The 12198-nt window shown below is 39.6% G+C and overlaps 1 protein-coding gene across 4 annotated transcripts in view; it reads right to left on the bottom strand.

Annotated features, from left to right (window-relative positions):
- The window catches only part of IL1RAPL1 (interleukin 1 receptor accessory protein like 1), a 636262-nt gene that overhangs the window by 27779 nt on the left and 596285 nt on the right, over positions 1-12198 (bottom strand). For all 4 annotated transcript variants that reach the window (XM_083612316.1, XM_083612313.1, XM_083612315.1 and 1 more), the window contains exons 7-8: positions 5519-5651; positions 4127-4272 (exon numbers count right to left, since the gene is read on the bottom strand). In XM_083612316.1, the coding sequence (XP_083468442.1) occupies positions 4127-4272; positions 5519-5651 (279 nt within the window). The remainder of the gene's footprint in view (positions 1-4126; positions 4273-5518; positions 5652-12198) is intronic.

The raw sequence follows: 12198 nt of genomic DNA, 5'->3' as shown, positions 1-12198 counted from the left end.
CCCTACATCTTTGTCAGCTTGGAAGTTTTATATGCATAAAAAAACCCAAGTTTTTTTTAAAAAAATGGAAGACGTAATTAGACAATTAGAGGCTACTTTGTAATAATGTTGCAGTGTAATTAAATAAGACTGCAGGAGGTTGGCTCCATGATGAGTGAAAGCCTCATATTTCAGCAGTGTGCCACTGAATGAGTATGTCCCTTCTCCATTTATTATTATGTTAGATTGCATTATTAAGAGCTTTTATATTTAAACACTATGAGCCTTCCTACCGGCTTGCATTTAAATCTAATGAAAGTATAAAGCTGCAGGACAGCACAATCCCCTCCATATATACATTTATAGAGAGCTTGTTATTAGTTTCAGCACCTGCTGGAGTTTGATGAGCATGTGCAATGCTCCAGTACAATTTGTGCAGGTTGTAACGGCAAAGAATTGTTCACAACAATGAAATTAGTGAATGGAATCAACATTTCCCCTGTCCAATCATTTCACAAAATATTTGCAGCCTTTGGTATGTGCAACACTGCTTTAACTCAACAACTCTTAACACTAGGAAAGAGACTGAAAAACCCCCTAGAATTGATAGACACATAAAACAAGTGTGTTTGTAGAAGGATTATTGTGACTTCTTCAAATGGACATCTTACCTTGCTAACCTTTTAGATTTCTTTGCAAGTGTCAACAAATCTTTACACAAAGATAGTCTGATGGATAATGGCAATTTGGATTTTCACAAAGTCCTTCCAAAGGCCTTTTTAAAAAGGCTTCTAAGTGAACCTAGAAATTGTTGTATACAACAGCTGGCCTTATTATGGATCAGCAGATGGTTAAAAAATAGGAAGCAGGTGAAAGAAAGAAGGGGACTGTGCTTATTGGCCTGTGTGCGGCTAGCTGGATGAGAAGTTGGGTGGACTTGGTTGGGAAAAGGGAGCAAAGCTCTCCAGTGAACCTGGCTGGCACTCGGTTCAGGACAAACATAAGGAAATTAGTTCTTCATTCAGCGTATGTCTACTATACAGGATTAATTGCTGTAAGATGTCCACTTGCTTAGACAGTTGAAAAGAGAGAGAGAAATACATAGAAGATAAAGCAGTATGCCTATGCCCTTGCAATAAATAGTAGGGATTAGCTATTTCCCTTGCTTGGGTGTCTAGCCCAGGGGTCGGTAAACTTTCCAGCCAGTGCACACGCCCACTGCTCTTCCCCCACTGGCTTTTGGAGCAATGGCGGGGGAAGAGGAGGCGTCTATGGCTTCCTGTTGGAATCACTTGCCTGATAAAGCACATTCACAGCCACACCTTAGCCACTCTGAGGAAAATCCCTTGCGTAGATACAACTTCTGTCGTAGTGTGGCTTTCAAATCTACTGTGCTGACTCCCCTGTTTTGGAAGGCTTATGTTCAGTTGTCTGTGAGGCAACTAAAAATATACGTACATCAAGAACAGGTTGTGGCCAGCAACTCTCAGACAACACTCCCTGATCTCAAAGAAGTTCCAGCTTCTGAGTAGATGTTTTCCATTCTGAGTTGTTGTATCACCTCCATCTGCTAGGTTTCATTTCTGAACACTGGCAGACAGCCACAAGTTGTGCTATGCATAAACCATTCATTCATGCTGTGAAGATGGCTTTGTTGTGGATCTTGCTGCTATCAGAGGTCAAAATGATGGGCAGCAGAAGCAGGCCTTTTTCAGGAGTGGTGTCCTCTACTTGGAACTCTACCCCCTAGGAGTTTCGTCCAGCTAAGGCACCTTTAGCATGCAAAAAGCTGATTAAAAAACTCTTTCTTTCATAGGGCTTTTGATCGTTCAACATTTTGTGATTTTAAGCCTTCACCATTTTATATCTTCACTGCATGTTATGATTAAAACTTGTTTAAAAAAATTGTTTGCATATTATATTAATGTTTTGTTATCATATTTGTGAGTTAGGTTAATGGCATGATTTTGGCTGAAAGCTCGGCTAGAAATTTAAAATGGCAAACATTTTAATTTAAAATTTAAAATGGCAAACATACATGAATTAGAAATGGAGGCGCTGGCTTGCATCCAAATAACGTCACATGAAAGTTCCATCACACAAGGATTTCTGCTTGTGCAATGAAACACCCTTCTTTTCTCGTCTCCTGCACTCCCCCAATCTGTTCTAGGGGTTGCCCTGACCCTCTGGAGCAGATTTAGGGAATGCATAGGCCGTGCTGGGCAAGGGGGGAGAGAACGGAAAGTCCTATTGCTAAAATGGAAATATTGCACTCTTTCACTATTCCTTTCCTGAATATTAAATGAACAGAATTGTCCATATGAGATATACCTTTACAATGTTGTAATGTCAACAAATAATAACAATTACTAAATTGGTAAAATGAGAACTGTAACTTATTTGGCCTGCTGCAGAACCAGATAACCCCCACATTAATTTGTAATACATTTTTTTTTTAATAGCCAAGATGTAGGTCTAAGGAAATCTTACTTAAAAGGTTGCCATGGTGAAAAAGAAGAGCCTGCTAACTATGCAGAGTTTTTCCAGCTAGGAACTCTGAGACACTGCTTGATTTTGGTTTTATCTGTCACGGCTAATTTCTCATTTTATTGAAAAAGTTGTCAAAATGCAAAGTATGTTGAATGCATGCATCAGGTACGTTTCAAATCTTATAGATGCAATCAAGTAACTTCTCAAACAATTCAAATCCTCTGCTATTTCTCCTTGCCAAACCCCTTCTCCTATTTCTAACTTTTTGTTATTTGCAAAATTTCTCAGCACTACTGATAAATCATGTCCTCAAAGACCATGCGCAATAGTAATCTTAACTGATACTTTGCTAGGTAGCCATTGTTGCTATTACAATGTCATTGTTGTGAACTGCCCCGAGATCAATGGGTATAGGGCAGTACACAAATTTAATAAATAATAAATAATTGAAATGCTGTCAAGTAATATTGAATTTTTGTGATATCTTCTTTCTGAATTTGACACACCTATTGCACTTTATTATTTTGGCTGCAATGTGAAGTAGCTGTTATTGTTGTGAATAACACAAACTTGTTTATAGAACAGCATCATGCAAATATTAAATCTAGGGCCAGGTTAGTTGTTTTAATTTCTGACCTTAGAGCGACATGTGGCCACAGAAACCTCCAGCAAATGGCCTATATGCATGCTTTCATTGGCTACATTGTGAATGCTGGAAAAGTGTGCCTGACTGGGTGAAATTGGCTCTGTGGACTCTTGGTGCCCTAGGACAGCAATTTTGCAGAAATGCATGCCATGCTAAAAGACTAACATTTCTGAATGGTGGATGAGAAGGGGAGTTCTATGAACTCCACTGCCATTGGACATTGAACAATGACCAAAAGGACACAGAAAGCTCATTCCACATAGATGCTTCCAACAATTAGTTGGTACAGACTGGTAAACGTATCTGGGTAGAAGCACAACTGCATTAAATTAATGGCCCACTCTGTTGTTTTTTTATGTGGTCATAGATCCGACAACTGCTGCTACAAAAGTTGTGGGGTTAGATGGAGATTGTCCTATGTGAGTGCCCAGCCCCCGTACCCCAATTTTAGTAGGTCATGAATGGAAGAGCCTTAATCCTGCCCCCCCATAAATGCAGCAAGTTTTAAATACAGCATTTAAGACGACCACCAAACAAACAGAAAACCCTCTGTGAGTTGGAATTCATCAGGAGCAAGTTTCCCAACTTTTGTTTGTTTATTCCCCATGATATATTTCAAACCTTTTCCTTTTTGAATTATTTAGACTTATTTCTTACAGAAAATGATTAAACTTCTAGTGTCAATAGCTTCCTGCCAGGCTAGTTCTAGTAAATTTTTATTAGTTCCCATACTCACCGGTTGTTAAAAGTGTTTTCTATATAAACATTATTAAAAAGTGTATTTAACTGCATTCCTTCGACAGATAGCCATTTTTAATGATGGCTTTCTTTCTTTTTCTTTAAAATGACCTTTTCTAACTGAAGGGGGAAAATGACTAACACTTCCCTCCCTCAGTGTACAGAGGACTAAGGAGCCAAGGAATAAAAATTGGGAGATAGCTATACAAAACATCAACTTCTTACAGTGTAAACCATCTCTGTTGTTTTTGAATAAAAAAATAAAATATTCACCCCTTTTAAGTAGAATAACGGTAGCGAGTCTGCGGCCATATCCATTTTCAACATAACACGAGTAATTTCCGAGGTCTCCTTCTTCCACTGAGTCAAGAATTAATGAGATGGAAACTTCCTGTTCCCCGAGATGTTCCTTAAGAACTCTGTGAAAGAAAAATCAGTTTGGTTTTTCCCCCCATATATAATGTTGTTTACACTACATCGCATTGAAAGATGATATCCTGATGTGATGTTTCTCAGAAATGAAAGCAGCCTGGTTTCAAATTTGGTTATGGTTTGATGCAATCTTAATTAAATTATATAATGCCTTTTTCTTCTTCACTGTTAATGAGGACATTTGGTTCTGCAGATACTAATAAGAGCTGCAATTAATTTGACATCTTTAAGCATACCCTGATAAGATATCAAGGGGTTGTGCACAAATTATTCGTAAAAGGTTTACATGCTCTTTAAATCATATATTAGAAAGATTTCTTGAAATTATGGTATATAAAGCAGGTGTTGAAAAAAGCATTATCTGATTGATCTGACACCAGGAGTGCAATCCTGCACATGTCTCTATGGAAATAAGTCCTATTGAATTCAGTGGCACTTACTCTCTTTTGCTTCCCATCTTGGTAAACTAAGGTACCGCTATGTTAAAAGAAATTTTATTTTTAGATGTTTCTCCATTGCTCTCATGGTACACATACAACCCCAAATGTGTCCCCTCTTTCATTGCAAATAAATTCACAGAGGATGAATGTAAGCACTTTGGGTTTAAAAAACATGTAAAGATAACCTGCCATCCCTTGTTTTCCTTTACCATTTTAAGCAATAAAGCAAATAAAATATTTCATACTCCCTGCTCAACAAAGAAAAAGAATACAAACAGTTCAGGTTCCTTCTCAACATACTCAAAATCGCCAAACCCACAAACCAGTGAAAATCCACCACTGGGATATTTTTTTTAAGGCCTCAGAGTATGTAGGTGTACATCTTTAGGAAAGCTTTAGATAAGAGATGCAACATGTTGACTGTTCATGTAATATTCTATATGAGAGCTGAGCTTTGTATGCTTGTGTTGAAATATGGTAGACCTTAACATACTATTATTTAGCCTAACTGGAGATAATAGAAGCTTCTTCTAGATACTTTTGTACAGCCTCAAAATCTGCATTTTTTCATTTAAAAGAAAATTGTTGAACTTGAGCTTTCAGAGATAACTGTGTACATGGAAAAGAACACATCTTTTATGCCAGTCCCAGAGTGCACCATGTGGAAAGGCAGGCCTGCGATGCTTTAGTGCATTTTAAAAATAAATGTCTATAGCATCCTTCACCTAGCACTTAATTCACTAAAGAATTGCAGATTAGTCTTGACAAAATATATACAATTTCCTCACTTTACCTAATATCACTTTCCCAAACCCGACTTTCATCCAAATCTTCAATAAACTTTTCGCCTTTCATCCAGTACATTAAAGGGCTGACTTCTCCACTGTATCCAAAGAACGCTCGGCAGGTTAGATTAGCAGAATGGCCTGTTGAAAAGAATTAATAAAGAAAACATGTTATTCCAAAACTGGCGAAAATTATTTATTTTATTATCAGCAGCTAAGTAATGTTTCCCCATACAAACCTGAAAGAGCATAGCTTGAAAGCTGACCTTAGCATTCGTAACTTTTGAGAAGCAATTTTTACTCAAATATTGTCAAACTATTGACAGGCACGTTATCTAGTGCGGAATATAGATCTACTAATTACAAAAGAATAGAGGCTAATCTTAGTCCTTGAACTAAGATTATCCACAGACAGCTATCCACAGACAGATTAAGTATATGGTCTTCTTTCAAAGCATTGATTTTCCAAATATGGGATGGCTGCAGAACTCATACTCTATGCCTCTACAATACACAGAACCCAAGGATCGTACAATTAATGTTTTCGCTTAGAAAGTGATTTATCATACTACAGATAAGAATCCTGCAGGCTGCATTAAATTAACGTGGCCCTCAGCCTACCTCTTTCTGTTCCCCCATACCTCTGTGCAACCAACACTTGTTAGTATCATACAATCCAACCACAGAGCATGATACATAAAGTGTCATTATGGTTTTTGAAGTGCACATGCTCTTCGGTTGGCTTCAGTTATGTGGCCCCAAAACACTTTCCTCTTGGGCAGCGGCGGAGCTTCATGCTCCGGCACCGGAGGTGGAGAGCAGGCGGGGGTGGGGCTGGCGTGTGTCCTGGGAGCTCCCAAGGACTTGTATTTCTAAATCCATAAGTGTTAAGTTTCAGCACCATCACAATATACAACAGAAAAAGATTACTGGTATCAGAAAAGCGCTAGATCTAAAATGTCCCAAAGGTAAACTAAATGATACAAAGTACACACACACACATAAAATTCAGACCAGCATAACCATGACTACCTAAAACAATAACGTGCCGGTGTATGGAATGCTGAAAAACTTGTTAAATATGTTGCCCTGAGTGCTGACTGACATCTTTTGGGAAAAGAAGCCATTTCCACTCTGCAAAACACTCACCCATCTTTAGATGTTATATTACAATGACTTCTTCACTTTAGATATTTTAGGTGAACATCTAAAAATATAGTGTGAACGTGATGAATGGGATAGACATGCTTCATAAATGTGCATTTGTTACAGAATCATCAGTTGATGTCAAATCTTGACTTGCTGCTGTGCAATGGCTGCAATGACCATGAGCATTACTTTTAGCGGATGGAGTGCATCTTGGAATCAAGTATCCCTCAAAAGGAAGGAAGAAGGCCTCTTTCTGTTGTCCCATGCCACCAGCCTCACAACTTTTCCTTTGAGTTCTTTCCACCCAGCATCGCTCACCTGTTGATATCTAATCAGTGTACAGACTGAGCTAGCTGGACTGCAGGCCAAGTTACCCCTTAATCACCAACCTCATGCTCATGGGAGTACTGAGCCATGAAAGCCTGCTGAGCTTTTCCAGCCAGAATGAAGCAACCTGCTGAGATGAACTTCATACTCAGAGGGTTCCGTCAACCATTTACAGGTGCATATTAATGTGTGCATGGTGATCTTTTAAAAGGATCTCCTGAATCAACAAGGAAGGGGGAGGAGGTAATGTCAAAAAGACAAACCTCAGAAAAAGAACTCTCTTCTCATTAAATTAATGGGGATTTCCCCTCCTGGATGAAATATTTAAGTGTATTTTTAAACGTGGAATTCAAAGTTTCTGTTAAATATGAAATATTTACGCCTGGGAAATAAATTAGGAAAGAAGCACCATCTCCCAGCAATATTGTACAGATTACTGCTGAGCAAGGGCCATTAATATGCCAGGTGTTCCACTATAAATTAATACCGAGGCTGCGGCTGCTGTATAATCTATACTTTCCAGGCTGGCTGAGCTTGACAATAAACTATCGAGAAGGTCAGTGGTGGGTCATGCAGGCAGGATCTTTGTGACTAGCTACTACTGCTGTTACTGATGTCCTTGTTTGTTACTTTGAGCTAATAGCACAAGGAATAGGGGGTGTTGGTTCTTGCTTTGGGAAGAGAAGTTTCTTATTTAACAAGGCTATATGTACTCCCAAAAGTGAATCTGTTGCTTTCACTGGAACTCACACACACATGCATCATGCCACTTGTTGATGAGATACAAAAACACTGCAGACATCAGAGGGTTTTTAATAACAAAAATTGAGATGTAATGTGCGCCAATCTTTCATCATATTATTTCCCCATATGTGTGTATTAGTAAGTGCAGATTGAGTTTACTGCCAGTTAAGTGTGCATTCCATTAAAAAATGCAGCCTCAGCCATTGTTTCACACTCGTGTTTCTAGCTCTCTGCCGTGGGCTCATCTACCCTGGATTATAGGAAGCAACCATCAAGGATCATCTTATTGTGGGGTGTGGGTGGGAATGGGATCAGTATTCCCATATTTTTGCATTAAATGTGGAACCCCCCCTTTTAATCATATATTTGCATGGTGGTAGTGCTGCTGTTATGACCCACGATCCATATGACCCACCATTTGAAAACCAATGGTCTGGAGATAAACCCCAGATCTAAGAACAACTCTAGCAAGATTCACTTCTTCATGCTTTAGCCAATCTTTGAGGTTCCTTCAGATTTTTAAATGGCAGGTAATTCATAGAGAGCCTTAAGTAATTATTGCTTTTGCAAATACATTTTTGAGCTAAACTTTGAACATCTGGTCTAAAAATGATGCAATTTGGACAATGACTATGCACATTATGACTCCCATGAACAACCTCATCTTTCACTTTTTGCAGCTGCAATATCATTGCACCTCAACGTTTACAGCCTTGTAAAGAGCTTAACTTTACAGTTGCAACAAAGATATATTTTCTGCCTCTTCCCTCCTACCCCATAATTTGCTGCATCATGGTCTGAAATCTCAACTTTCTCCATAAGAAGCCCATAAGTGAGTGCTTCCTAATTCATGCCCCAACAACATCTTTAAACAAGTTCAGCAATATATAAATGACCATGCGGTGCTGAAGCCAATATAAAATATTGAAGATGTAAGTGGGTAAGTGATGGATAATAAAAACCGGTTTCCTTATGTTGTAAAGTATAATCACACTTTACCTGAAAAAATTAGCAGTACCAACAAACACATTTCAAAGATAAACATACTCTTTCCTTGCTCAAGTTTATTTATTTAAACTGGGGAAAAATCAGGCTAATCTAGACAACATGATTATGCAGACTCCAATGATAAAGATGCACTTTCTGTTCCAGCTAATTGGATTCAGGCAGAGGCTTTAATCAAAAAGCTTCTCTGTGATTTAAAATGGGAGCTTTTCTTATTATGTAGCCTGGTTTCAAAGTGAACAGAATGTGAGGAGGACCTTAGAGCATCAGAGGGTGTTTGCTTGAAGACAGCCAATAGCATCAGCAATGACAACATTTGGTCTCACTGCTGTATTTCTCTAATTAGTAAAATGCTGGGCATTTCCAGGTTGCTGTTGCGGCACCTTTTCTCCACTAGAGGACAGTGCCTATCTTTCCAATGACCAAAACATTTATTTTTAATCCATAGAGATTGTCTGGTATATAAGCTCTTAATTAAAAACACCAGCATTCGAATAACCTGCTAGTTGTAATTAGCAAACAGAGAATGTTTTGTGCTTGAGTAAAATGTCATATTGTATGGACAGCTTATATTTCATTTGCAGCATTAGTCATACATGTTAGAATATCCTGCAATGACATCCATGTTCGCCTCTTATTTGTGAAGGCTCGTCACTGAAGGATGTCTATTTCTTTTGGAAGCAGCAGTAATTAGCAGAATAGCTAGGCAGTTTAAATAAACCCTCAAAGAGACTTTTCGTGATTTGGAATCCTGGGCAGTTTTACCCAGGCCTAATAATATGCATAAACTTGGAATACAGACAAAAAGCCACAAAAAATCTAAAAGAAAATCAAAAGAAAAACCAATTGGTAATGCTGATCAATGTATCGCAATGCACAGGTACCAAGGCAAACTGTATATTCATACCCAGTGGCAATACTAGATTGTATAAAGAGATTCTGCCAAGTCTGACAGGAATAAAACATTTCCCTCCCACACGTTTGCTCACATTCTTTTTCTTCAGTATGAGAAGAAAGAAATGAAGTGTAAAAGGAAGAGAATTATCTTTTAAATTATCAGTCTGCCAAAATAAGTGCTGCAGGACTGCTTAAGGTGTCAGGAGCTAAGCAAGGGACAGTGTTACCTGTCCGTGTGCATGTACAAGCAAAGGTGTGTGTCTCCTAAACATGTCCTTGTCAGATAATGTGGGGAACACTTAACTTTCCCCCACCATCTTCTGTGAAGGAGGAGGGAGAGCTTAGGGAAGAAATCGTGTGGGAGAAGAGATAAGCCCTCCATCTCATTCATCACTTCTCTCCTGTGAATGCTGCTGTCCTCCACCGTTATAGTGTTGTGAGGAAAACAAGGGGTTGGGAGCCTGGTGTTTGCCTGGTAACATGGAATTTGTGGGGGCAGATGTTACTTCCTGTGGATATGCGGGGCCATACCATTTCCTCTGTACTACCAGAGACATGAACATACTACAAAAACTGCCGAATGCCTTCATTACTTCGAGACTACACATTTTATGTAGTTATTAATGTATTTATTCCCCCTAAAATCCTTATGTACCACTTTTATATTTAAAAGAAAATAACCAAATCTTCTAGCGGTAAACAATAAAAAATAATAATTACCCAACACTTTCAAACAGCTAGGGCAGGGTTTCCCAAACTTGGGTCTCCAGCTGTTTTTGGACTACAATTCCCACCATCTCTAACCACTGGTACTGCTAGCTAGGAATGATGGGAGTTGTAGTCCAAAAACAACTGGAGACTCAAGTTTGGGAAACCTTGAGCTAGAGGAACAAAATCCACTTCAAAATATAACAACACTGTTGTTAAAATCAACGAATAGTGTCCTGTGCCCACAGATATAAACTGGGTTCCTACTGTCTGTTGAAAAGCGGCTAGAGAGGGGGCCAGGTGGCTCCCCCTTGGAAGGCATAACATAACCACAGAAGCACAAGATTGTGCTCTGGTCTTATGTTTACCAAAGGCAGGGCTGGCCCAAGACATTTAACCTCCAGGTCACCCTGCCCCCTGGATGACAACTCCCACAGATCTGGGTCCTCACCCCGCTCCCTGTCCCTACACTGCTGCCAGCCCCTTCACCTCAATGGTGCCTTCGCTTTTGGCTGTGCCCGTGCTGCTGCCACAATGCAGTAGTTAGGGCGCGGTGGCAGCGGTGAGGGCAATGGGGCAGCATGGGAGAAGCCTTGGTGGGGCTGGCAGCAGCTCACCGGTGGGAGCAGGGAGCTAAAGTGCTTCAGGTTAAGAACAGTTTCAGGTTAAGTACGGACCTCTGGAACGAATTAAGTACCTGAGTGGTACCTGAGGTACCACTGCACGTTGCCCAATGCACAGATTGCCCCTGACCAGAGGGCACACATCCACATGTATGCTTTGGGGTTTCACAGGGTTCTATCTTATCCCCATACATAGAAACTCAGTGGTTTGTATGACCCCATCTGGGGATTTGGAGTGCAGTGTCAGCAGTACGGGGGCAACACTTACTGAATCCAAATGAGGCATAGAAGTGTTAGATCAGTGTCTCGCTATGATAAAAGACTGGAATGTGGGCAATAAGTTAAGGCAAGACAGAAGTACTGATGCTGAGATTTCATCAGCTGAGAAACTTCTCCACAGGCTACTGCCAAATGGTGGGTGGCTACAAAATACAGGGCCTTTTCAGCAGTGGTCTCTCAACTATAGAGTCCCTGCCTGGTGCCTACTTTAATATATTTTCAGCATTTTTTATTTTTGGAGGCCTTTTTACATTTTTATTATGCTGTGGTTTAGTATTTTGTATTAGTTTAGCTCTGTGATACATTTCCCTTAGTTGTTTCGTATTATTTGTTTTACTGTGTGCTACAGTATCTTATTCTATTCTTGAGTGATTTGTTTGATCTGGTAATTTTGTTTTTGGTGTGTTGTAATTGTATTGTAGGTCACTGTGATTTTTAATGTTATTGTTTATTTCTTGCTATTATCATAGGCAGATGCAGTGCTCTCCCATCTTGTCAATGCCATGTGTCACTGCCAGGACCAACACAAGGAGGGGAAAGGCAGCAAGGATTGGGCAGCAGCATGGCAGAAAGGAGTTTACACTTTTGCTTTGTGCTGTTTTTTCCACTGCAGATTGGCTTTCTCCAAGGCTCTTGTTTGCCCCTTGAGTTCCTGTTTGCATCATATAATAGCAGACATAGGCAAACTCGGCCCTCCAGATGTTTTGGGACTGCAACTCTCATCATCCCTAGCTAACAGGACCAGTGGTCAGGGATGATGGGAACTGTAGTCTCAAAACTGCTGGAGGGCTGAGTTTGCCTATGCCTGTATTATAGCTTTGTATCATGCTGAATAGGTTTTTAATGAAGAACTCCACTGAGAAAACAGAAGGAATCCCAAGCATGGGATTCAAAGATGCAATGGGTTATTATACAGTATTATTTCTACTCAGTGTATCCCATTTTGCTGTTTGAGG

Source organism: Podarcis filfolensis, assembly GCF_964270895.1.
Source record: "Podarcis filfolensis genome assembly, chromosome: 4".
Lineage (NCBI taxonomy): Eukaryota > Metazoa > Chordata > Lepidosauria > Squamata > Lacertidae > Podarcis > Podarcis filfolensis.
The sequence above is the reverse complement of the archived record's forward strand: the minus strand, read 5'-3'. Positions and strand labels throughout refer to the sequence as shown.